Source organism: Oncorhynchus clarkii, chromosome 16 (genome assembly GCF_045791955.1).
Source record: "Oncorhynchus clarkii lewisi isolate Uvic-CL-2024 chromosome 16, UVic_Ocla_1.0, whole genome shotgun sequence".
In the NCBI taxonomy this organism is placed as follows: Eukaryota; Metazoa; Chordata; class Actinopteri; order Salmoniformes; family Salmonidae; genus Oncorhynchus; species Oncorhynchus clarkii.
The window spans coordinates 55,278,141-55,305,874 of record NC_092162.1 but is presented as its reverse complement, the minus strand read 5'-3'; the positions used below and the strand labels follow the sequence as shown (position 1 = coordinate 55,305,874).

Sequence of the window (27,734 nt, the reverse complement as noted above, 5' to 3'; positions counted from 1 at the left end):
GTTAAATCTTGGTTTCATCAGACCAGAGATTGTTTCTCATGGTCTGAGTCTTTAAGTACATTTTTGGCGAACTCCAAGCAGGCTGTCATGTGCCTTTTACTAAGGAGTGGCTTCCATCTGGCCACTCTACCATAAAGACCTGATTAGTGGAGTGCTGCAGAGATGGTTGTCCCATCTCCACAGAGGAACACTAGAGCTCTGTCAGAGTGATCAGGTTCTTGATCACCTCCCTGACCAAGGCCCTTCATTCCCAATTGCTCAGTTTGGCCGGGCGGCCAGCTCTAGGAAGAGTCTTGGTGGTTTCAAACTTCTTCCATTTAATAATGGAGGCCACTGTGTTCTTGGGGACGTTCAATGCTGCAGAATTTTTTGGTACCCTTCCCCAGATCTGTGCCTCGACACAATCCTGTCTCGGAACTCTACGGACAATTCCTTCGGCATCATGGCTTGTTTTTTTCTGACATGCACTGTCAACTGTGGGACCTTATATAGACAGGTGTGTGCCTTTCCAAATCATGCCCAATCAATTGAATTTACCACAGGTGGACTCTAATCAAGTTGTAGAAACATCTCAAGGATGATCAATGGAAACAGGATGCACCTGAGCTTAATTTCAAGTCTCATAGCAAAGTGTCTGAATCCTTATGTAAATAAGGTATCTGTTTCATTTTTAATACATTAGCAAACATTTCTGCAAAAACTTTTTTCACTTTGTCATTATGGGGTATTATGTGTAGATTGCTGAGTATTTTTTTTATTTTATGCATTTCACAATATGGCTGTAACGTAACAAAATGTGGAAAAAGTCAAGGGGTCTGAATACTTTCCGAAGGCACTGTATGTAGCAGCAGATGATAGCCATGTAGTCGTGGGCTATACTTGGCCTTGTCTCAGGGTAGTAGGTTGGTGGTTGAAGATATCCCTCTCGTGGTGTGGGGGCTGTGCTTTGGCAAAGTGGGTGGGGTTATATCCTGCCTGTTTGGCCCTGTCCGGTGGTATCGTCGGTCAGTGCCACAATGTCTCCCGATCCCCCATGTCTCAGCCTCCAGTATTTATGCTGCAATAGTTTATGTCAGGGGGCTAGGGTCAGTCTGTTTTATCTGGAGTATTTCTCCTGTCTTATCCTGTGTCCTGAGTGAATTTAAGTATGCTCCCTCTAATTCTATCTTTCTCCTCCTTCTTTCTCTCTCAGGACCTGAGCCCTAGGACCATGCCTCAGGACTACCTGGCTTGATGACTCCTATGTGATGACCACTCTGATTATTATTTGACCCTGCTGGTCATCTATGAATGTTTGAACATCTTGGCCATGTTCTGTTATAATCTCCACCGGGCACAGAAGAGGACTGGCCACCCCTCAGAGTCTGGTTCCTCTCTAGGTTTCTTCCTAGGTTTTGGCCTTTCTAGGGAGTTTTTCCTAGCCACCGTGCTTCTACACCTGCATTTCTTGCTGTTTGGGGTTTTAGGCTAGGTTTTTGTACAGCACTTTGTGACATTGGCTGATGTAAAAAGGGCTTTATAAATATACATTTGATTGTTTGTTTAGTTTACCGTAGTTATTGGGGTCCATGTATGTGTAATTTCATGTCATTTTTAAATGAGGCGCAAAGACCCCAAAGCATCAACCACAGGAGCAAGAGTTGGAATTAAACTACAGCACAGAGCTGAGTGGATAAACTCATAACTGAGAAAGTGCTTTCACTGTGGGCCTGAGTTTAGGTTAATAATGCCCCAAGGCTTGACCAAAGATAATATGGCAGGACCTTTTGATTATGCATAGGCTACACAATAATTCTAATATTCAATCAATTTGCATTGCAAGCAAAACTCAAACATATGCATACTTAAATTATTAGGCAAAATGTCTATCAGACAAAGCTGATAATTGATTGTGGTTCAAATTAAATGCAAGTATGATCATTCCTTTACTGTTTTTATTGGCCTCGGTTCAACAAATTAAAACAGAGTAAAAAAAAAGGTTTATTCTAAAACATAATTATCATGAGATGATACAACATGAAGGCTTTTTCTAATCAGTGAATAGATGACAGCAGTATGGCTCAATAGGTTTGGACTTATAAAAAAAAAAAGACCAAAAAATATCCATAAACACAAATGTACATATCTATTATGTTTGACTTGACATGAGTTTTAATCTGGAAATTCTGAAAAGCACATAATTTGTACAATTTTAAAACTAAATTGAATGAAACAAGGTACATCAGTCATGACATTCAAAAAGTTAAGGGTGTTTTATGATGTAGTGAAAACGACTACGTAGTACATTATGAACTGAACCAACTTCAAACTTAGTCCATGCATTTCTGTTAACAGTAGTCTCCAGTCAAACAGGCCCTTTGCTGTCCTGGGGTGTGTCTTCCTGGGGCGTGTCTTCCTGGGGCGTGTCTACCTGGGGCGTGTCTACCTGGGGCGTTTCTGTTAATTCAACCGTTTTACCCTTTCCCTCCATTTGTTCTTCTTTCTTTCCACTTCCATCCTTTAAAATGTCTCGGTCATGGTCTTTTGAGAGTGAACGGTTGTGCAGACTAACACCTCTGTTTGCCTCTCCTTCTCTGCTTGTGGCTCTGCCAATGTCTCTGTCCTTTTCTGTGGGTGTCTTTTGCTTTTCATCTACCTCCTCTCTGGGCCTGTCTACTTCGCTCCCTCTAACCCTTTCTCTCTCCCTACTCACAAGCCTACCTGTCCCCCTGTCCCCCTGTCTTCCATGACTGCCACCCCGCTCTCTCCCATTGTCCTCAGGCAACTGCCTCCCCTGGGACAAGCAGGGCGCTGTGCCCTGGAAGTTAACCCTATCTCGGGGGTTAACACCACGGCCACGTTCTTCAGAGTTGTTTTCTCTGTCTCCATAGTTTCTAATTTCACAGTCTTCTATGGGTAGGCTTGTTCTCCTCGTATCAGGCGAGTGACTGTTCCGCCACTGGTCTTCTCTAAAAGCATCCGGGCTGTTGTTCGGCAAACTCATGAGGCCCTCCGGGGGAGTGGGGAGTAAACCTCCTTTAGGCCTTAACGGTCTTACCACTAGCCGTGGACCGTCAAACCGTGGCTGCCCCCCATTGTCTGGGAAATACCCTCGAGATGAGCCTCTGGGCTGGTTGAACCTCGAGGGACGAGGACCCCTGGGGCCATGGAAACCAGGACTTTGTACACCCCTTGATCCTCCAAAATGATTTGTTGTTGTGAAGTGATCTCCTCTTATATCTGGACTTCTCATGTCTGGATCTGGGGCTCGCATTTCTTGACCCATGTCTAGCCCTGGACCCCTCGTGTCAGGCCCTGGATCTCTCATGTTTGGCCCTCTCCTTTCACCCAACATGTCTGGCCCTGGGCCTCTCCTATCAAGACTAATATCTGACCCTCTCCTATTCCCCCTAATGTCTGGCCCTGGACCTCTCATGTCTGGCCCTGACCATCTCCCATCACCCCTTGAGTCTGGCCCTGGCCATCTCCCATCACCCCTTGTGCCTGGCCCTGGACCTCTCATATCTGGCCCTGTACTCTCATCCCACATGTCTGATCCTGCACCGCTCATGTCTGGCCCTGACCATCTCCTATCACCCCTCATATCTGGCCCTCTCATGTCTGACCCCGGCCCTCTCCTATCACCCCTCTTGTCTGGACCTCTCATATCTGGCCCTCTACTCTCATCCCACATGTCTGGTCCTGCACCGCTCATGTCTGGCCCTGGACCCCTCATGTTTGGTGAAGACCCTCTCCTATCATCCCACATGTCTGGCCCTCTCCTATCACCCCTCATATCTGGCCCTCTCATGTCTGACCCTCTCCTATCACCCCTTGTGTCTGGCCCTAGACCCTGCCCTCTGATGTTGGGCTCTTGCTCTCTCGTGTCTGGTCCTGGACCCCTCATGTCTGTCCCTGGCGCTCTCCTATCACCCCTTGTATCAGGCCCTGGAACTTCCATTTCTGGCCCTGACCCTCTCCTAACCACCCTCTTGTCTGGCCCTGGATCTCTCATGTTTGGCCCTCTCCTACCACTCCTTGTGTCTGGCCATAGACCTGACCATCCCATGTCTGGCCCTGTATCTCTCATGTCTGGACCTGTCCCTCTCCTATCACCCCTTGTGTCTGGCCCTCTGATGTCTGGCTCTTGATCTCTCGTGTCTGGTCCTGGACCCCAAATGTCTGGCTCTGGCCCTCTCCTATCACCCCTTGTGCCTGGCCCTGGTCCTCTCATGTCTGGCTCTAGACTCCTCAAGTCTGGCCCTTGCCCTCTCCTATCACCCCTTGTGTCTGGCCCTAGACCTGGTTCTCTGATGTCTGGCTCCTGATCTCTTCTTGTGTCTGGTCCTGGACCCCTCATGTCTGGCCCTGGCCCTCTCCTATCACTCCTTGTGTCTGGCCCTGACCTTCTCATGTCTGGCCCTAGACCCCTCAAGTCTTTCCCTGGCCCTCTCCTATCACTCCTTGTTTCGGGCCATGTCCCTCTCATGTCTGGACCTGTCCCTCTCCTATCACCCCTTGTGTCTGGCCCTAGACCTGGCTCTCTGATGTCTGGCTCTTGATCTCTCATGTCTGGTCCTGGACCCCTCATCTCTGACCCTGGCCCTCTCCTATCACCCCTTGTGTCTGGCCCTGGCACTCTCATGTCTGGCCCTAGACCCCTCATGTCTGGCCCTGGCCCTCTCCGATTACCCCTCATGTCTAGCCTTGGCCCTCTCCGGTCACCCCTTGTGTCTGGCCCTAGACCTGGTCCTTTGATATCTGGCTCTGGACCCCTCATGCCTGGCCCTGGTCCTCTCCTATCAACCCTCATGTCTGGCCCTCTCCTATCATCCCAAATGTCTGGCCCTGGACCCCGCATGTCTGGCCCTGGCCCTCTCCTATAACCCCTTGTGTCTGGCCCTCTCATGTCTGGCTCTGGAGTTCTCATGTCTGGCTCTGGAGTTCTCATGTCTGGCCCTGGACCCTGCATGTCTGGTCCTGGATCTCTCATGTCTGGCCCTGGACCCTGCATGTCTGGCCCTGGATCTCTCATGTCTGGCCCTAGACCCTGCATGTCTGGCCCTGGACCCAGCATGTCTGGCCCTGGACCCTGCATGTCTGGCCCTGGATCTCTCATGTCTGGCCCTGGATCTCTCATGTCTGGCCCTGGATCTCTTCTATCACCCCTCATATCTGTCCTTGGGCCTCTGATGTCTGGCCCTCTCCTATCACCCCTTGTGTCTGGCCCTAGACCTGGCCCTCTGATGTCTGGCCCAGGACGCCTCAAGTCCTGCCCTGGCCATCTCCTGTCACCCCTTGTGTCTCGCCCTAGACCTGGCCCTCTCATGTCTGGCCCTTGATCTGTCATGTCTGGCCTTCTCCTTTCACCCCTTGTGTCTGGCCCCGGATCTCTCATGTCTGGCCCTCTCCTATCACCCCTCATGTTTGACCCTTGCCCTCTCCTATCACCACTCATATCTGGCCCTGGACCTCCCCTATCACCCCTCACGTCTGGCCCTGGACCCCTCATGTCTGGCCCTAGAACCCTCATGTCTGGCCCTGGACCTCCCCTATCACCCCTCATGTCTGGCCCTGGACCTCTCATGTCTAGCCCTGGACCTCTCCTCTCACCCCTTGTGTCTGGCCCTCTGATGTTTGGCCCTGGATCTCTCATGTCTGGCCCTAGAACCCTCATGTCTGGCCCTAGAACCCTCATGTCTGGCCCTGGACCTCTCATGTCTGGCCCTGGACCTCTCCTATCACCCCTTGTGTCTGGCCCTGGATCTCTCATGTCTGGCCCTGGACCCCTCATATCTGGCCCTATCCCATCACCCCTCATGTCTGGCCCTGGCCCTCTCCCATCACCCCTCATGTCTGGCCCTGGCCCTCTCCCATCAACCCTCATGTCTGGCCCTGGATCTCTCCCATCACCCCTCATGTCCGGCCCTGGACCTCTCCCATCACCCCTCATGTCTGGCCCTGACCCTCTCCCATCACCCCTCATATCAGGTCCTGGCCCTCTCCCATCACCCCTCATGTCTGGCCCTGGACCTCTCCCATCACCCCTCATGTCTGGCACTGGACCTCTCCCATCACCCCTCATGTCTGTCCCTGGCCCTCTCCTATCACCCCTTGTGTCTGGCACTAGACCTGGCCCTCTGATGTTTGGCTCTGAATCTCTCATGTCTGGCCCTCTCCTATCACCCCTCATGTCTGGCCCTGGCCTTCTATCACCCCTCGTGTCTGGCCCTGGTCCCATCATATCTGGACCTCTGATTTCTGGCCCTCTCCTATCATCCCTCATGTCTGGCCCTGGCCCTCTCCTATCACCCCTCATGTCTGGCCCTGGTCCTCTCCTATCACCTCTCATGTCTGGCCCTGGTCCTCTCCTATCACCCCTCATGTCAGGCCCTGGTCCCATCATATCTGGACCTCTGATGTCTGACCCTGGGTTTCTCCTTTCCTCCCCAATATCAGGATCTCTCCTCTCTAAACTGCTGGACCGCTCCCCCTTGTTGTTTGGAGAGGCCATGTGGGGAGGACCTTGTGAGGGTATCTGGGTTTCTATCAGAATTTCTGATGGGCTCTGTATACTGTGCTCCCTTGGTGTTACCAGCGAGGCATGAGCAGGTCTTACCACTACCTGTCGACCATCGAAACGGAACCGTGGTTGCCCCCCTGGGAAGTGCCCTGGATATGAGCCTCTGGGCTGGTTGAACCTCGAGGGACGAGGACCCCTGGGGCGGAAACCAGGACGATGTACTCCCCTTTGATCCTCAAAATGTCCTCTTTGAACAGGTGAGATCATTCTTGGACTGCTGAAATGAGTCGATGTTGGTCTCTGTCCTCCAAAGTTAGCTGTTGGTGTGAAGTGGTCCATTCTCATGTCTGGACTTCTCATATCTGGATCTGGGTCTGGCATTTCAGGAGCTGTCATGTCTGGTCCTGGACCTCTTCCATCATCCCATATGTCTGGCCCACCCCTCATGTCGGCCTCTGGCCCTCTCCTATCACCCCTCATGTCGGGCTCTGGCCCTCTCCTATCACCCCTCATGTCGGGCTCTGGCCCTCTCCTATCACCCCTCATGTCGGGCTCTGGCCCTCTCCTATCACCCCTCATGTCGGGCTCTGGCCCTCTCCTATCACCCCTCATGTCTGGCTCTGGCCCTCTCCTATCACCCCTCATATCGGGCTCTGGCCCTCTCCTATCACCCCTCATATCGGGCTCTGGCCCTCTCCTATCCCCCCTCATGTCTGGCCCTGGATCTCGCATGTCTGGCCCTAGACCTCGCATGATTGGCCCTGGACCCCCCATCTCTGGCCCTGAACCTTGCATGTCTGGCCCTGGACCCCTTCTATCATCCCACATGTCTGGCCCTCTCCTATCACCCCTCATGTCTGGCCCTGGACCCCTTCTAGCATCCCACATGTCTGGCCCTCTCCTATCACCCCTCATGTCTGGCCTTGGCCCTTTAATGTCTGGCCCTGGACCCCTTCTATCATCCCACATGTCTGGCACTGGCCCCCTCATGTCTGGCCCAGGTTCTATCATATCTGGACTTCTGATGTCTGGGCCTTGGTGGCTTCGTCCCTCCCTCATATCGGGATCTCTCCTCTCTAAACTGCTGGACCGCTCACCGTGGTTGCTTGGAGAGGCCATGTGGGGACGACCTTGTGAGGAAAACTGGTTCTCTCTCATAATGTCTGATGGGCTCTGTGCAATGTGTTGCTCCTTTATTTCTGGTTGAATAGGCTCACCTCCATTGTCATGATTCTGGTTGGTGCCTCTTTGTTTTCCGAGCAGCTCTAGAGGTCTTACTACTAGCGGATTATGTGGACCATCAAACCGGGACCGTGGTGGCATCCACCTTGAGGTACGAGGACCCCTGGGGCGGAAACCAGGACAAGGTGCTCCCCGTTGATCCTTAAAATTTCCTCTTGGAACAGATGAGGGGATCCTTGGACTATTAAAACGGGGCGATGGTGATCTCTTTCCTCCAAAGTAAGTTGTTGGTGAGAAGTGGTCCTCTCTCATATCTGGACTTCTCATATCTGGTTCTGGACCTCTGATATTTGGACTTGGATGCATCATTTGTGGCCCGCTCCTTTCACCCCTCATGTCTGGTTCTGGATCTGGACCTCTGATATTTGGACTTGGATGCCTCATTTGCGGCCCTCTCCTTTCACCCGTCATGTTTGGCCCGGGTCCCATCATATCAGGCCCTTGGTTTCTCCTTCCCTCCCTCATATCAGGATCTCTTCTCTCTAAACTGCTGGACCGCTCACCGTGGTTATTTGGAGAGGCCATGTGGGGAGGACCTTGTGAGGAAAACTGTTTTTCTCTCATAATGTCTGATGGGCTCTGTACACTGCATTGCTCTAGTAGTTCCAGTTGAGAGGACCTATCCCTATTGTCTTGAAGCTGGATGTTGGGGCCTTGCTCGTTGTTGGGTCCTTTTGATAGTGACCCCAGCAAGCTTTGAGAAGGTTGTTGATCCGCAGGCTTCTGGGGAGTGGGATTCTCATGGGGCATTTGATGGCCTGTGTCCTCAATCTCTCCCTGTGGTGGACCTCCAGAATCACAACGATCACCCAGTGGTTCATCAATGTCCTGTCTTTCAAGAGGGGGCTGAGGTGAGTCATTAGCCTCCATGACCAGTGCTGGAGTTGGACTTATAGGACCCATGTCTTCAGGAGCCTCTGGGCCCTTTGAGTCATCCCACACTGGAGGAGAAGTCTCCCTTTGACCCTTTGAGAGCCCCCTAGAGCCAGAATCTTGTTTTTGTCTTGGTGAAGATGGGGATCTTCTATGGCTACCAGAGCTGCGTCGAGAAGTACGCTCTTTATGAGGGATATGGCGGCCTGGGCGCTCAGAGTGGTGACGACCTCTGTGATATGGTCGGCTCCTCTCACCCCGTCTATGTCTTTCCCTTCGCCTATCAGAGTGTCCAGGGGACCGGCGGCCAGATCTACGAGGAGGGCTTTCTTGGCGGTCCCTGACTTTACGGTCCCGTCTTTTCGGTGAGTGAGTATCTGGTTGGCTGCTACGCTTACGCCTCCTATCAGGAGTGTCATTCCGCGATGCACCACGACACGAGCTAGACACTGAGGAGTCACGAGAACGCTCAGAACGCCTTGCTGAATCTGATCGAGTTGAGGTTTTCGCCTTTTCTTCTCCATTTGTGTCTTTCAGCTCATCAAAGATAGTGTCATCCTCTGGGTCGTAAGCTACATCAGAGTCCTGGATCTCACCAGCTTCAGGATCTGAATTGTCTGTTGCCTGAATACTTTCCTTTTTAATCTCTTTAACCCGCTTTGGTGATGCATTGGGCTTTTCCACATTTCTTGACACTGAAAGAGGTACAGTCTTGGTCTCTCTCTTAATCTCCTGTTTTATTGGTACTTCTGTTTCCTCCGTTTTCAAAATACCTTTCAAAGCTCTTTGATTGACTGAAGGATTTGCCTCAGACAGCTCTCCTTCACTCTGCTGTGTTTGTAAGTGAGACAGCCCAGATTTAGTAGGGGGAGACATCAAGGCATCGGAAACAGAGAAATGGGCCATGAACATGCCCACTGCCTCTCTCTGCTGACGCAGTGCCTCCTCCTGCTCCTTCAGCTGCCGTTTCTGCTCCTCAATCTGCCTGTTGAGATCCTCAAGCATTCGCTGTTGTTCAGTCAGAGTAGCGGCTGACACAATCACAGCACCAGTAATGGGGCGGCTCAGAGGGGCTGGAGCTGGACTGGGATCTGGGAATGGGTCTTGTACTGGAGCTGGGACTGGGGTAGGAGCTGGAGCTGAAGTTGGGGCTGTGACTTTCCCTACACTGACCCCATCATTGTGCATATCCTCAAAGATAGTCTCATCCTCAGGGTCGTAAGCCACGTCGTCGTCATCTGCACACGTGGCCTGAGTGGCAGCATTCGCCTCAAACATTTTATCTATATTAATTGGGGCAACCCTTCCATAGCCCATTGCTGGATCATACTCCTCCTCTGGGTCATATGGTCGATCATATTCATTTTCCTCCTCCTCAATCTCTTTGACTTTGGATTTCTGCCCGTACTGCTGTACTATCGGATCTACTATTGGGGGAGGGGGCAAAGTGGTTGGAAGGGGCACTGCTGCAACTGCTGGGACTGCATGAGAGTCCTTCCCAAACAGTGACTTCAGGATGGTCTGCAGGGGAGTGGTGGATGTGCTAGTGATGGGGGGTGGGGCAGAAGCAGGGAGAGCAGCTCTGATGGAGGACAGAAGTGATGGAATAGTCAGTGAGCCAGAGGAGGAGGAGTCTGATGGGGATCCAGTGGAAGGAGGGGAACCAGGAGGGGTGGACATGATGGGCATCGCTGGGTCGTAGGGCAGGAATTCCTCCGTCCTAGGGTCAGACCCATACAGCGTAGGGGGTCTCGGGAGGCCAGTATCTCTGGAGTCTTTGGATATGTGGATCTTGGCTCTCTTCTCTTCAACCTCTTGTGGCAAGCTTCCCGCACGTTTGGGTTTCTGGCAAATAACTAGTCCCAAAAGAAGATTGGGGCGATTCTTCTCAAAGCCTGTTAAATAAACAGGGAGTAGGGAGATTAGTTTTGAATGATAAAAAAAAATAGCATCAAAAAATATATACCAGCATTCAAATGTCAGTGTGGCATCTGTGTAGCCTTCTACATACATGTTGGCCTTTTCTTACCTGATCCTTCGAAGGGTTGGAGTTTGGAAGGAATGGACTCCTTGGCACTGAGTGGGATGAGGTAGATGTCTTTAATGCTGCGGCTGTTGTTGGCCACCACCCCGAAGCGCCGTCTGCTGCTGAAGTAGGAGAACAGAGACACATAGGCCACTTCCTCCTCCTCTGTCGCTGGGTGGAACCGGATCACACACAGCTCCTGTGGACCAATAATAATAATCTCTTATCATTGAGACAGGGTCTGTGTATGTGTTTCTATCTAAATTGTATAGTTTCTTTCATAATGACATAGGGAGGGCTTGCCTTTGTAACAGAGGTCTTCACTCTCCCGATGTAATCCCACACAGTTTGAGGCATGATTCTTCCACCAAGCTGTATGGTATCAGGCAGATCCTAAACAAAATAAATATTTTGTTAATATCCATATAGACCAAACTGCTAAGTTGTTTATGAAAGGTATTGACTTAAATGTTCACAAATAAACAAATCTAAAGACATCTGACAATGCTCTCCTATTTTGTTTCTTGCGGTCATGGTAGCAAAGTTATATATTATATTCATTACCTCTTTGAGATATTCAGAAGGCCCGGAGACCAGATAGCCCTTGGTGACGAACTTGGCCACGCTGATCATGTTGAGGAAGCCCTTCCACACTACTTCCTGCTTGGCCAGGAACTGGGTTGTCTCCCCATCTTGAGGGGAGTGGGAGTTCACAGCCCTGCAAACACATCATCACAATTAGAGTCCATTACTGCCCATTCACTCAGCTATAAATCAAATATAACTCATGCACAGAGGAAGAAACAAGAGTTATATTCTGACTGAAATGAACATGCACTATGTGAGGGAAATTACAAGATTATGTTATAATACTGCCATTGCATCAAATGGTTGTTTTATCCAACAGAAGAGGGTTCTTATAACTATTGCGTCTGTGTGAACTGAAAGTGGGCCTCTGGGGGGCTTAATACTGACAGAAGATTTACGATGCTTTGGGTGATAAACCTAACAAGACCACATTCCATAGCATGGGTTAATGTTTCTGTTGGTACCAGGGAAAGATGGCTCGGGGCCAGACCATGGTTTCTACACAATGAGAACAGTCTTTACAGCAGATCTTTCATACAAATCTTAACCTTGTGACCCATTCCACACATCTGTTGTTTGTCATGTGGACTAAAAGGGGTGGATCTTTGCTATAAAAGTTATTTGTATCCTTTGTGTCGGGGCTCTCAATTAATCATCTGAGGGTGATTCGTCGACCAGCCATCATTATCGCAGAGCACTCAACCGATTCACTTTATATGTGTGTGTTTTATTGACCTGCTCCCTTATTAATAAGTGAATAAAGATTTAGTTTAAGTATAACTCTGACTTGTGTGATAAGTTTGTCTCACCTCATTTGATAGTAAAGAAATTAACCACCACAACTAATTATCATAAAACACATTCTTATCAAGAATCACTTGTAGTGATGGTGGCAAGCTGAGAGGAGATACCTTGAAGAGGATGAAGAGGATCCTGAAGAACCATAGAACGATGAGGAGGATGGCTTCATCAGGATAGATTTGGGTAATGCTGGCATTGGTGGAAGGGATGGGGGTGGTGGCAAGGGCATGAATGTCTTGCTCAGAGTAACACTCTGTTTCGCTGGGACATAAGAGACTTGTGGAGGTGGGACTTTAGACATGGCGACAGTTGCCATGGCAGGAGTGCGTTTGCCAGCGGTGTGGGGGTCACCAGACATAACAGCAGAACGGTTGCCAGCAGTGCGAGGATCACGCCTTGTAATGGTTACCGTAGAAACAGCCGGAATCATGACTGGGGTATACATTCTGGACGGTGTCTTGGCTTTGCGGGTTTCCAGAATGGGGGAGGCGGGAGAATCCATGACAGGGGAGACAGGGGATTCCAAAATGGGGGAGGCAGGAGATTCCATTGGTGGAGAAGCTGGAGATTCCATTGTGGGTGAAGCGGGGGATTCCATGATGGTTAAGACAGAGTCATCCTCCATTAGGGGGGAGGCAGGGGAACCCATGGTGGGGGAGTCGGGGGGTGCAAGGAGGGGTGATTCATCTCCTGCTGGAGTTCTCCATCCTCTCTCCTCTGTTCTGGGATCTGTTCTGGCATACATCCAGGGTGGCCGAGACGGCCTGTCTTTCCATTCGTCTGGATTTGTGGAGGATGACGATGACCCGGACAGTTTAGACTTCTTGGGTACAGGCTCCTCCTCACCCTCAACTGTTATCTGACCTGAAGGGCAGAAACAGATACCAACCCACACAAAACACTGGTTAGCAGCATCAGTACACTCAACACCATAGAAGTTCAGTAAATAATTATTTTGACGTTGGGAGTGATTGTGGTTTATATCAACACTGTTGCCCTTCACTAAAATAGTTTGATACAGTGCAGAAGGCCAACATGATATTATGGTGTTCGTTAGATGTTGTTGTAGTGTGTACACTGTCATTTTACTTCATATTTTTTAAATTTACCTGTGCAGATCTTGCACTTGAGGTCAAACAGGTGAGCTCTGTGCTCGGCAGTTGTGTCTTTCAGCATGCAGCTGAGGATGTCTGGGACTGAGCTGTTCTGGCTCGACTGGTTAGGTCTGGCCTTAGGGGCAGCAGGGAGAGTGCTCTTCTGTTCCTGAGAAAAGAGGATCATGTCACACATTTATTAAAACGTTACACACAGATGCACACTCAGATACAGACACACTGACATGCTCATCTAAAAGTTATGCTACATTTGAAGATGAACTGATCACATACTGAGGGCGATATAATTTCCTAGATATTTTATTGCATTAGTATGAGTAGACAATACATGTTATATAATACATGTTGTACATACCATGTGTCTACTTGGCCTAAAGGGAAGACTAGGTAGATCAACCTTCACTGGCTCAGGCGCTGGATTTGGCAGCACACATGTGGCTTTGGGACCAGACTCCCGGACCTGCAAGACACACAGACAACATCTCAATCAACTGGTAAAGTTTTGGATAATAAATATAGTTCTCAGTGAAGAATTATGGTGAATTTTGTATGTTATTATTTGTAATTTTTTGTATTTTAGTATCGTGCACGACATTAAAACTCAAATGGTCTTCTTTAGTTTATTATTATTATTATTATTATTATTATTATTATAAGTTTTTGGCTTAGATTAAGTTTCTGCATAGGCTATATTATACTGTACCTCAGGAGTGTCTTTTTTGTTCGGCTCTGAGACCTTTGTAGCCTGCATGTCCCGCTGGCTCATCCTGGCCAGTCTGAAGGGACTGACCTCACCACGGATGACGCTGTAGAACAAACCCTGGAGACCCACCCAAATAAGAGACAATCAATGAAGCGTACTACCACATGGTGAACTACAAGTCTAGTTTGTCAGACGGGGGCACATTTGTTACATTGAATATTTGTTTTCATAACTTTTTGAATGAAATGCTGTATAGCAGAGAATTATATATGTGGATTTATTTTGTATGACAAGGCATATGTGATTTTTTTTGCTGTCTATAGACCAACCTTATTTTTGGGGTCTTTAAGGTTGAACATGATGGTTCGGTACTTGTTCATGTACTTGCTATCTGTATTGTTAAATATGTTAAACATCTCCGTCTCGATGCTGGTGACCAGCTTCGCCACTTCACTCTCAGACCTCTCCAAATCGTCACAGTCGCACACCCTTATAAAATCAAAATGCAATTAGTCATCTTTTAATAACATTTTTGCCCTACATTCAAAAGAGAGCTCAAGCAATGCGTGTGTCCGAAATGGCACGCTACCCCTATATAGTGGACTACCTTTGATGAGAACTATGGGCTCTGGTCAAACCTAGTGCACTATATAGGGAATAGGGTGTCTTCTCAGACTAAGCCATAATTTCTTTGTCAATCAATGTGATCCAGTGTGTGTGTGTGTGAGAGAGAGTGTGAGTGTACTTTTCTAACCACCATGTATATTTTGTCATCTCTTTCTTTATATTCACCTCTTGAACATGATGTTGGTGAGAGAGCGTTGGATGCTCTGCCTGACCTGGTTGTTGGCTGGCTGAGGGGGTCTGGAGGAAGGGGCGATAGGGGCTGGGGACACGGGCAGAATCCTAGTTTCATTCATTGGGGTGGGGGGTGGAGGTGAGGGTAGAGTGGGAGTCACGAGGGGTTGAGGCTGCTTCTTGGGGATGGTGAAGGACGTCTTGCCGATCCTCAGGGCCCCTGTTTCATGGTGTCTGGAGGCTGAGGTGCTTGGGGTCTCAGGGGTCGGAGAGTGGCTGGATTTGGGGGGATTGGGTTGTTTGACAGGGAATGTATCGACAGAGGGTTTCCTGGAGACACTGCAGCTGTTTGCTGGTCTCTTGGTTTTACCTGGAGCACTTCCCAGAGGGGAGGATTCAGTGATGATGTCTGAGGGAGAGTTATCTGGAGAATGTGTCTGAGGAGAAATGGGCTCAATCTCAACCTCTACCTGCTCACTGGCCTTTCCAGCTGTTAAAAAAATAGAATAACAGGGGAACTGAATCAGTGCTGATAAATCAATATGGCATCTGGTAGCTATGAATATAATCAACAAAACTTATAGGAAGTCAGTGTAATAAGCCACGAGGTCAATATGTTAACATATGTGTGTGTTATTGCCAGTTAATTAAGTATGAACAGTGCACGCATGTGATTAACCACGAACAATGAATCAGCTTCAAAATGGTCTTTCTTAGGCTGAGATGTACAGTGTGATGAGATTAGCTTTGTTCGACCTAATAATTACCAAAAACAATTACCTTTGACTCTGTAGCCAAATGATGTACAGCTTCAAATAATGTTATAAAAGGCCATGTTGAGCTCATGGAATTTTATTCCTTGACCACTACAAAACTGTATCTGCATTGGAAAATGTGATGGGATGTATTTGCACTATTGTTTATGTTTTTGTTGGGGGCCCACTCATTGATGGTATGTACAGTGTGGCTTTAATTGTTCCTCAATTCATTACTATAAAAGTGTCCCCCTTTGTGATGTTGTGCCATTGCTTTTACAGCTACTAAAATCCCAGGTAGGAAAATTGTGAATTTTCTTCTTCCTTGTCAGCTAAATTGAAGTTTTTTGATTGAGAACAGTAAGGCAACGGCAGAGGGCAAGATATATTCCCACGAAAAAACGAAAATATTTATGCTAAAAAAAAAAGAAAGAACGGACTGTTCATAGCCCACTGAAATACGATTTGAAACAACTACAATGCAAATACATTTACATCAAATAACTAGGGGGTTGCTGGCATCACACCCTCTCCACAGGCAATGCTCTGCAGCTGACCCTGTGACGGGTTCAGCCTCTCGTCTGTGTGTGCGTCTCAGGCAGTTGGGTGCTGGTATTGTAACAGCAAAATATAATCATCTTTGTTGTTTAATGGACAATAAAGATATATCAATAATACACTTGTATTCATGTATCCATTTTTGACCCTAGGTGTTAAAGCAGTTGAGTGATAGATCACCCGTCATGTAAACTGACTGGTAGTGGGACTAAAATTTCCTGTGCTAAAACATTAAACATATAAATGAAAATCTAACTTGTACTGCAATGTAATAGAAGTACATCAAAATAACTGTCAAAACTACCTGACTAAAAGAGGCCGACAAGATGGAACCAATGTCATTCCACGCTAGAAAGGTGGTAAAGAAGACCTATATTGGGGGAGCCAGGGCCCCTCTGTTCTTCTGTGCAATGACAGCAGGGTAGTACTGTGATTTATGACTCAAATTATCTAAAAATACACATTTAAAAAAAGAGTAGGAAACCCATAGATATCCTATTAAATTAATTAACCCTCAAAGTTCCAAAATGGGTTAAAAACTGCAGCCATATTGGTCAGGGAGAATTCTAAACCAGTCTAAATAAAACGAATGACAGTAGAGGCATAATCCTGATTTTACTTATACAGTAAAATTAAAGTAATAATAATGTGATATCAGAAATTCAGAAATTGTGTAATAAAATTGAACCTAAAATACTATAATATAATTATAAATAGGCCTACAGTTTATACAGGTTTTATACACCTTTTTTTCCAAATAGCCTCTAAAATATATGTAAACAGATCATAAATGTCTCAATTTTTGTGTTCTTGGAAAGCTGAGTGATATATGATACAATCAGTACTTGTTGCATTTATAACTTGTCCGAGTTGCATTGTTTGAATGGAATGTTGGCATATTGGCAGCTAATTTGAATGGAATCATAATGGAATCATTCCTTTAAAACTAGCCAGCTAGCGTGCTAACAAACATATATTCTTCAAATTCATTATTTTACACAATATCTAAATCACAGCACTGGCAAAGCATGGATGACCAACTCCCTGATCAAAATGGCTGACATTTATACCATCATAAGAAAGTTAATGTTCATTTTAGCAGTTAAACACCCAACCACACGGTAACATAACCAGGGCTGGGTTTCCCAAAAGCATCGTTGCACTGTCATCTTTTGTCCATTTATACTGAACAAACCAACGCAACATGCAACAATTTCAAAGATTTTACTGAGTTACAGTTCATAGAAGGAAATCAGTCAATTGAAATAAATAAATTAGGACCCAATCTATGGATTTCACATGACTGGGCAGGGGCGCAGCCATGGGTGGGCCTGGGATGGCACGAACCCGCAGGTGAAGAAGTCGGATGTGGAGGTCCTGGGCTGGCGTGGTTACACGTGGTCTGCGGTTGTGAGGCCAGTTAGATGCACTGCCAAATTCTCTAAAACAATTTTGGAGGCAACTTATTCTAGAGAAATTATCATAAAATTCTCTGGCAACAGCTCTGGTGGACATTCCTGCAGTCATCATGCTAATTGCACGCTCCCTCAAAACAAGACAGCTGTGGCATTGTTTTGTGTGACAACTGCAAATTTTAGAGTGGCCTTTAATTGTCCCCAGCACAAGGTGCACCTGTGTAATGATCATGCTGTTTAATCAGCTTCTTGATACGCCACACCTGTCAGGCGGATGGATTATCTTGGCAAAGGAGAAATTATCACTAACAGGGATGTAAACATATTTCTGCACAAAATTGAGAAATAAGCTTTTTGTGCGTATGGAACATTTCTGGGATTTTTCATTTCCACTCATGAAAAATGGGACCAACGATTTACAAATTGCGTTTATACTTTTGTTCAGTATAGTTTAAATGGAATTAAGATCATCTTAGTGCTACGATGCTTTTGGGAAAACCAGTCCAGGGCCTTTAAAATGCCCCTCCCCATACCTATAAGTTAATGTTTCACTCAAAGTAAATTCCTCCAAATGATGCCCTTGCTAATATGAAATGACTACTGGCTTATGAAAAAGCTTGTTCATCATTAAAGAGCCAATGAACACGTCGATTGGCACGTGTGTCTTTTGGTTACTCATTAGGGGGAAAAAAACGAGATTTCAGTCTTGGAAGTGTGTTTCCTGACAGATTCCGCTTTTGGTAAATTATGTTTGTCCCCCCCGAGACACTGCAGATGCAGAAACTTATTTCACTTCCTCAAAATCCCCAGAATGAATCTGAGATCGTTAGATGTAAAATTGCGCTAAGGTGCTTGGTGCATTATTTCTCAAGTTCAAATATGCGTGATGACTTGCCTTATGTTAACAAAGTCTGAGCTGTTGGGCAGGTCTGTCTCACTGTCTGTGCTATCGGATAGAGAGCAATCACAGCAGCAGTTCACCCCATGTTAGTAGGCAAACGGACATCAAAACCCAACCTTCATTTACCCATTGAGAAGCACGGCTGTTCCAAACTCTGTTTTAGACGAGACTGACTTTATGACCAAAATTATCCAATTTACACTTTGTAGTCAATTTGGACACTAGAATAAATGTTTGACTCGAATCGATGCCACATAGGCCGTTTTCAAAGGGACTTGTTGCTTTTTAAAGACAGTCTCGCTTTAAAGTGCTTAACATCTATGAACCAGTGACACCAGGCTCCACTGCTCTGAACTAAACAAAAAATGTCTCCACGCCATAATAAAATATGCTAACGCATAATAACAAAAAGTGTGTAATGTCTCAGTATGTTGATATGCAAAGGTGTCAGATGTGTTGTCCACATTTACATCTAATGCTCTGTAATGTTGTGAAGCTGAAGTAGGCCGAACTCAAGTTTACACTTGAGTAAATAAAATAAAGGATAAAGCCAAAATAAAGGAAACACGATACAGAGTACACTACATGACCAAAGGTATGTGGACACCTGCTCGTCGAACATCTCATTCCAAAATTATGGCCATTAATATGGAGTTTGTCCCCCTTTGCTGCTATAACAGCCTCTACTCTTCGAGGAAGGCTTTCCACTAGATGTTAGAATATTGCTGCAGGGACTTGGTTCCATTCAGCTACAAGAGCATTAGTGAGGTCGGGCACTGATGTTGGGCGATTAGACCTGGCTCGCAGTCAGCATTCCAATTCATCCCAAAGGTGTTTGATGGGGTTGAGGTCAGGGCTCTGTGCAGGCCAGTCATGTTCTTCCACACCGAACTTGACAAACCACTTCTGCATGAACCTCGCTTTGTGCACAGGGGCAATGTCATGCTGAAACAGGAAAGGGCCTTACCCAAACGGTTGCCACAAGGTTGGAAGCACAGAATCATCTAGAATGTCATTGTATGATTTAGCAGTAAGATTTACCTTCACTGGAACTAAGGGGCCTAGCCCAAACCATGACAAACTACCCCAGACCATTATTCCTCATCCACCAAACTTTACAGTTGGCACTATGCATTCGGGCAGGTACCGTTCTCCTGGCATCCGCCAAACCCAGATTTGTCCGTCAGACTGCCATATGGTGAAGATTGATCCATCACTCCAGGGAACGTGTTTCCACTGCGGCGAGCTTTACACCACTCCAGCCGACGCTTGGCATTGCGCATGGTGTTCTTAGGCGTGTTGCTCAGCCATGAAAACCCATATCAAGAAGCTCCCAACAAACAGTTGTGGGGGTGATGTTGCTTCCAGAGACAGTTTGGAACTCAGCAGTGAGTGTTGCAACGGAGGACAGACAATCGTTTACTTGCTATGCGCTTCAGCACTCCTGTTCTATAAGCGTGTGTGGCCTACCTACTAGGGCGTCTACTCATGGTGCTCAGAATGACAGTAATCACATTTAGATTATGGTCATTCTATTAACAGAACATGCAAGTTGAGGATACAACGATGTGTGGTTCTTTTTACCAAATTCTGATGCACACTTGATGTTAGAATAACTGTCCAAAATGTACTTTTCCTCAGCCAGCAAGACAGGTAACGAACAGCAAAATCACTAGCCTATGGCAATCTACTATCCCCCATAGTAGAAACGTTTACCTATTCTATCGGTCAGCTTGTTGAGAAAGAAATAGCCTATTCCAAACAGACGCTGGGACAGTTGTGGGACGACAGATCCCAATTTCATACAACCAGTATGCCTAGGCTATGTAAAATAAACAAAACGTTAAAAAGCAATGAGTCTGATGTAACAGATCAGAATGTTTAGAGCGCAGCAATGCAGCAGGCTGTGTGTGAATGTCTTTTCCATAGTGCAATTAGCGAGAAAACACTGTCAAAAGTGCACCGCACATGTGAGTGGTTTCATGTGACAGAGATTAAAATATCCATTTGAAATTTCAAAAGTGGGGAGATCTAATATGCAACAATTACCATGGGTTAATATGACTAGGATTGGGCCTTTGGCTAGTGGACAACAAAAGAAAGTTTATATAAAATAATTGCCTCCACAGATATGGTCTGATTTTGGCAATGCCTACTTTGAAGCAATGTAAGACACGCATCATAATATGTAGTAAAACATTCAGATTTCAAACAATTAAGTATCTCTTTTGAAAATGCATACTGCCTCCAGCTCATTGCGAAGTGGTGTGTGATGCGCTGATGAAGCCTGCCTTCCATTGCCTATGAATTTGCTGTTTGAGATGCAACTCACGCTGTCTGACAGATTTTATACTCAAAGACTCTGTATCTGTGATAAATAAGAGCCTAAATCACTAATAAAACGTACATGCACCAATTTAATTCCACTAAACTATGGAAATTAACCTATTGACCAATAACCATGACCAGTCAAATGTATCGACTGGTATTTCTATCAATTTATTATTTCGCAATGGGATTTTCTCTTCTCCTGGACAATTGGCCGGTGCAAATTTTATTTATAACCTTTAAAAAATATATATATTGACCAAAAGCCGGCTAATGGAAACCCTGGGTCATGTATAAAAATGCCCAGTTGCCCATTATTTTGGATACCATGGCTAGAAGAGATCTCAGTGACTTTGAAAGAGGGATCTCAAAAGAGCATAGGGGGTTTAAAGGGTGTGTGTGTGTTTGTCACCAGATCTCAACCCAGAATGGTTTCGCATCCCTCCAAGAGTTCCAGACATTCTCCTTTAGTTTTTGCCTTAAGTGACCTCCTCTCTTATGTAACCAGTGCTTGACTTGGGCAGGAGCTCACGAGACAAGTACCGGCACCTCAAACGTTCTACTGATTGTGCTCCTGTTCCGCTTGTAGAATATTAGCTCAAAAGTACTGTGGAGCTCCTGCTCCTAAATATAAACAGTACCGGCACCCAAAATGAGTACAGGCACTTATTTCTGTCCAAGTCGAGCACTGTATGTAACCATACCAAACGTAACATATCAAACTAATTTGAGTGTCCTGGATTTACGTTTACTATGTTATGTGCAGTCTATTAGACCCGACACTGGGCATGGCAGATTTGTTCCTTATAGTGGAGAGGTACACAACACTAATAATTGATGGATGCCATAAACGCTGGTTTTCGTCTTTGCGTTTTCATAACAAGCCCAAAACCTGGATTATCAGGTGGTCAATGGCTAATCAATGATTCAGACTGATCAGTGAAGTGCCAGGAAGACATGAAAACTAGTAGAACTTCAGCCCTCGAAGGACTGGCATGGTAGATCCCTGTCATGGAGGAACATACGGTACTTTCATTTCTCTTTTCTTCAGCTCCGTAGCCCCCTATATCATCCCTTTTATTGAAGTCTGCCTTCGGAAAGTATACTATGGCTCTTGCCATGAGGTCTGGAACTTTATGGCACAGGCAGTAGCGCAATTGAATTGTCCTCTGTTGGTTCAAGTGTTGCGTTAGCTGTTTCAGCTTCCAGCGCTATTGATGGAAGCATTGAAATTACATTTGTTCTTTGTTACTCTGGGCCTTTGAAGAAGTGTTTCCCTGTTTGCATTGGAGTGTGTGTGTGCAGGACACTCCTGGAGAAAGGGAGAGCCTCCCTGTATGTGAGCGCACAATGACATCTGCTAAGAGGTCTGGGCCTCGTTTCCCAGTTGCGTTGTAACTTAAGCATTACATGATCATACTAAATGCATCGTTATTTACGAGCCAACGTTTCAAGAGTGTTTCCATAAATAAGCAGGTGGTGTGAACCTGTAAGAGCCTGTAATCATTGGGGCCGGGTTCAGTTTTTCACATGATCCCGTTGGAGGAGCTGTCCAGTTCCCTGGTGCTGAAATCGATGGCGCTGGCATCATAGGCAAACACTACTAATAGCCCACATTTCATGTGAAAAGTAGGCTAGGCCTATACATTTCGAAGACTAAGTTTTATGTATGAAAATAAACAAACCATTTGTCATGTAATGTTCATAAATTTAAAGATTTGAACCACGGTCATCTTTACAGTGCTTTAGGACACTGCACACCACAATATATCTGTATCAGATCGTTTCCTTTTAGCACACAAATATATACAGTGACTAACCCTCTACTACACACATTTTGTTTTTTCATAAAAATATATATTCTGTGTCCATCACCAAAGCCTTGGAGGAAACACCACACTGAGTAAAAGCACAAGGCTGTTAGAAGCTGCACCTCAGGAAGACGTTTGGGGGTGGCGATGCTGTTATTATTTCGCCGGGGGGGGGGGGCTACGACAGCACCATTAGCATCCCTACTACTTCCCCTGCTATGCCTCAGCTGGTTGGTCAGCTGATTTATACACAAGGTAGAGCAGTCTGAGTACCTCTTGTGGGAGCCTGATAGACTCCCAATGATGGGGCTGCAACGGACATGCAGATTTATATACACCAACTGACTGCGCAGACGGAGCCGCCAGGTATGTTGGATAAACAATCCGCTGAATAGCAGCCATACTGTATTATTGTTGTTCCAATGGCTTGTCATTTATAGACTTCCAGGTGTTTCTAATTTGTACCGATAAGATTCAGCTTTGTATCAAATAAAACCAAACTTGACAAAATGTTAAATACATATTTCAAATATTACATATCCTATACATTACCCATTACATTGTACGATCATGCCCATTCACATAAAAACACTTACATTGTTTTAGAAGGATTATCTTGTGAGGTAAGGCAGAAAAGAAGCCTATAAAGATGCACTTTGGCTGCTCTATGAGTGGTCAGGATCACTCCGTAGATGTGCAAAGGTTTTTAAGCGCAACAATACTAACGAAGGCTCTGGGAAAGACCTTGGCTACTAAAAGATATGATCTTAACGCTACGAATGCTCTGGGAAACAAGGTCCTGGAACGTTATGGCACAGGTGTTAATGGGCTCGCTCCATAAACACAGAACTTATGGTTAAATCCACACTTTCCTACTGAATCTCCATTCAGTGGTTGCATCTAGCAATATTACAAAACTTGCTTGATTAAATGATTCTACACAGATCCTGTTCTGATCCTACTATAAGATCACATCCAACCCAACCAACACTATACACAAAAAGTTGATCTATTGGAGAAACTACAGATGGCTATTTATGTACTTTATCGGACTGCTGTCATATGATCATTTGTGAGATTGAGGTTTAAGTGTGTCTAATGTGCACTTTGGAGTAGTACATCCTTCTGTAAGGCATCTGTTTTAGATTGTAAAAGCAACAATCTGGTGAAGCTCTGTGCTTGAGTCTTAACAATTCACATTAGCAAGTAAATGGAACTGCACCCTTGCAGCAATCAAGTGACTTAGATATAAAGAACATCATGAGCAAATAAACAAATTATGATCAGGGCATTAAATGTGTGTAGTTGAACAACTGTATAACATCTTACCCAGAATGCTTACAGTATTTGATATAATCGTTTCTACAATAGAACGCTATTCAAACATGAACAAATGTAAAATTATGTATCGTTCAAATATTATCAAAGACAGTAGAGTATGAAGATAGGCTAAAACGGCATCTCCAAATAGAAATCCCCGATCACACTTGTAGGCGATGTTATGTCGACGTTGGCAAGCACAGCTCATGCATAGAAACACGTCATGGGCCAAACGTTCGTCTCGCGCTGAACTGCACATGTGCAGGATGTCAAATCAATGGCACTCCTTAATATAAAGTTGTTTTTGACGAAAACGTGTCACTTTCACGAGGTTGGAGTAATAACATGTTCAACTACTTAAGACATTGGCTCTAATCTAGGTTGTGCCTTCAGATTGAGAAAATGAACAACAAAGGAAGAATGTTTCTCATTGACTTCTAAATCCCCGGACTGGTCTGTCTGTTTCGCAAGTGTTCCCGGAAGTATCGCGATTTGGAACTTCTGGGTTTAGACACTCTGTGCTATTACCATTGGGGATTTATTACGACACTTTCTCAGGGGTACGGGAATATGATACATTCTCAGGAGAACGTCACACTGAATAATTGCACTTTTTTAAAACTATTATAATATCTGGCCAGTAGAGGGTGCTTGTGTTTAACAATTGGGGGCTCAAGACGAAAAGCCAAAACGGAAGATAACTGTTGAACAGCTAGCAGAGATGAAGACACATATTGCTTACACCTATCCAGTTCCTTCAGATCTGCAAAAATAAAGGAATAACAGTTTTCCTTAATCATGGGGACCATGATGCTGCACAGGTATGTTAGTGCTGGGCTGGAATGAAAAGGTGCACCACCTGGATGTCCCCCATGAAAGTAGAGTAACACGGGCAAAATAAGCAATGATGATGTCTCCACCTAGCCTTGCTATAGTTCATTCAAATCTGTAAAAACTGAGGAGGTAGAGGTCATTTGACTGCCGCCTAAATCTTGGTTGTGACTAAAAACAGTATTTGGCCTAGGTGTCTCAGACCATAGTAGTGATAGTCACTCATCTCAGGTAGTGCGATAGACCCAGTCCACCTCTGCAAAATACCAGAGGGTGTGAATACTTGTATGTGAATCTGAAACATATCAGATCGATATAAAACAAATTCAGCTGGTCACCCCCGTCAAATGTTTCCATGTGAATGGTGAGAACTGATGTAAGACACATGGTCACACTCTAAAGGTATTAGCGTTGAGGTTGCAATCCTCAGTGTCAGATGTGTTCAGGACTTTTAATTGTCAAAAATAAAAACAGAACCACAGGAAAACAAAAATAATAAAAGGATGTACATAAAATATGGGTGTTTTGTGGAAGATCCTTCTATGGTACAGAAAAATGCTTGTATATTTGACCAGGATACTAAAATGTGTAACTATTCTGATATTTTTTCAGAGCTGATCTGATTGGCCAAAATACCAATTAGTGAAAAATAAGAAGAATTAGGCTGTTTGAAGAACATAACACAGCCTTAGTCATTGTTCCATGTGTGCAATAACTAAATAAACTGCTGTACTCCTTGCACACTTTATGGCATTTCACTGAATCCCATTCACGTGCAGGAATCAAACAGGTGTTCACTGATGCAGGTTATTGAATTAATTCAAAATACAAAAACTGTAACCCAACTGTAGAGCAAAGGAGAAAGTGTATCCTTTTGTGAGTGATTTCAAATCCTAATAGGATAATTCAGGTCATGTTCCAAATTATTGGAAGGATAATTTCACAACTCCTGCTGATCTGCCAGGCATTGCAGTATTGATTATGTCAGTGGCATTGGCCAGCGGTGTACTTCAGTCTTCTTCATTGAAATGGATCTATGAATCTGGCATTCATTGTTTGTCAGGATCCTTGGAGAAATCCTGCATGGCATCTGAACATCCTCTCAGCAGCTCCATGCTCCAGCTGAAAAACTGCTCCGCTCTCCAAATCTTCCCGTCCCTATTTGCATAGAATCCTCTCTCCCTCTGGTCTGAGTGTAAAATATGTCTGTGTTTGTTGGTATCCCGTGTCTGTGTGCATGTTGGGGTTTGTGTGTGAGAGCTGTAGAAATGTCAGAGGTGTAGTGTATAGCCAGCATCAGTCCAGTAAGGATTTGTGTGGCCAGACATAAGCCTAAAAGTGAGCCAAAGATTGACTAGTGCATCATTTGCTTATGTGTGTGTGTGTGTGTTTGACACTGCAATTGACAATAGTTTAAGTTCCAACTGTTGGTGGCGTGGAACAGCAGTCCCCCAGAACAGCATGTGATCAAATTCCACCACAACCACCACTTTCCTCCTGTTCTCCCCTCTACCAACCTGTAACCCATCTACTTGCCACCTGTCTGAAATAAAGATTGGGGGGGGGGGGGGGGGTATATGTAAAAGGGTGCAGAGCTCCAGTTCCCCTTTAAAAAAGACCACACGGGGCCTCCAAAAAATAAAAATACCATTTTGAATTATTTGAGTTTGTGTTTCCTCATGAACAAATTATATGTATTGCAATATTAATCGAGTATGACAATTTTTCCCCCCTCATGCACTAGCTAAATAAAATCTGTACAATCATGTCAGATGCTGCAAGGTCTCTGGTAAGTCAAAAAATAGTGGAGAATAGGACTGATTGACACTGGCACCCTAACTGCTGAACATCGGTACGCTTGGATAAAGGGGCAGCATTACCAGAGGGCAAGGCAGAGGACCCAGTCCTGCCTCTGGACACGAGTGACAATAACCAATGTCCAAAATCTACATTTCTTTAGCAGACTGGAAAGTTCAAACTCACTTTGAGGGAAAAACTTTTCTCAAGTATGAATCACATACTAGACCCTGTTATACTTATCCAAGTGAAATCACAGGTCCGCATTAAACAGCAGTGAACAGTTGTGAATGGTCTGGTATGGGAAAAGGTACTGGCTGGGACTGCCTTTGCTGTACTCAATTACTACCATTATAGACAGCTTTCCACCAACATGTCCAGATGCTGCCCTACTGCCACATTCCCTCCCTTTCTGCTTCACCCTACCTGTTGGTGCCTCCACATATTGGTCTGTCCCATCATGCTGTGTCAAAGTCTATATCCAAAAACTTTAGAGTATTGTAAGTATTTTATGGACAACTATCTGGCCAAAACGGAAATAACTGTGTGTGCCTTGCAGATACAGAAAACGGTCTGTATTTGATCGTATTCTTTGAACATACATTGTATTTGTATGTAACTAATACCTGGTACAGCCAGAGGAGGATGGGCCTCCCCTCAGTCTGGTTCATCTCAAGGCTTCTTTTTCTTGCCACTGGGGTTCTGCTTAGACTTTGGGGTCTAGGCCAGGTTACTGTCAAGCACTTAATGACAACTTGTAGCAAATATGGTCAACTATGGTAGCTTTCTTTAAAAAACATGCATAAATCCGAAGATACAAATGTAACGTTTATGAATAGATGCTTATGAAAACAAATCCCATGTCTGGATAGATAGTGCAGTGTCTGGGGCTCAGGTGAATATGATCCTGCTTTCCTTTGATGAATAGCTGATGCATTGTTTTAAAGGCCCAGTGCAGTCAAAATTCAGTTTTCCTGTCTGGTATTATTTTGTACAACAGCTGATGACACGTCACTAATACTGTGTATGTATGTGTTATTTCGTGATAGTTAATTTCTGAAAATACAATCTACACGGGACCTTCTAAATCAGCAGATTTGGATGGGTGGGAGTTTAGGCTTTCCAAAGTGACATCGCCATGCAGTTAATTAGTTAATAGACCAATAAAGAGAGTTCTAAACCTCTACAGCTCGTTTTCTATTTTCCTCTTCCTCACTCAAACCACTCCCAGACCGTCCTAGTAAAATTATTGCTGGAGAAAGTTGTGCAAAAAAACTACACTAAACTAAAATGTAAGTACAATATGTAAAGTGTTGGTCCCATGTTTTATGAACTGAAATAAAATATCCTACAAATTTTCCATACACAGA

The 27,734-nt window shown here is 45.4% G+C and overlaps 1 protein-coding gene across 4 annotated transcripts in view; it reads right to left on the bottom strand.

Moving 5' to 3' along the window:
• Positions 1-1,920: 1,920 nt before the first annotated feature.
• Positions 1,921-27,734, bottom strand: part of LOC139368773 (uncharacterized) — a 52,277-nt gene continuing 26,463 nt past the window's right edge. For all 4 annotated transcript variants that reach the window (XM_071108103.1, XM_071108102.1, XM_071108101.1 and 1 more), the window contains 10 exons: positions 14,643-15,138; positions 14,180-14,339; positions 13,851-13,967; positions 13,503-13,607; positions 13,142-13,295; positions 12,143-12,896; positions 11,208-11,361; positions 10,947-11,036; positions 10,647-10,842; positions 1,921-10,512 (listed from right to left, as the gene is read on the bottom strand). In XM_071108103.1, the coding sequence (XP_070964204.1) occupies positions 2,345-10,512; positions 10,647-10,842; positions 10,947-11,036; positions 11,208-11,361; positions 12,143-12,896; positions 13,142-13,295; positions 13,503-13,607; positions 13,851-13,967; positions 14,180-14,339; positions 14,643-15,138 (10,394 nt within the window). In that variant the 3' untranslated portion in view covers positions 1,921-2,344. The remainder of the gene's footprint in view (positions 10,513-10,646; positions 10,843-10,946; positions 11,037-11,207; positions 11,362-12,142; positions 12,897-13,141; positions 13,296-13,502; positions 13,608-13,850; positions 13,968-14,179; positions 14,340-14,642; positions 15,139-27,734) is intronic.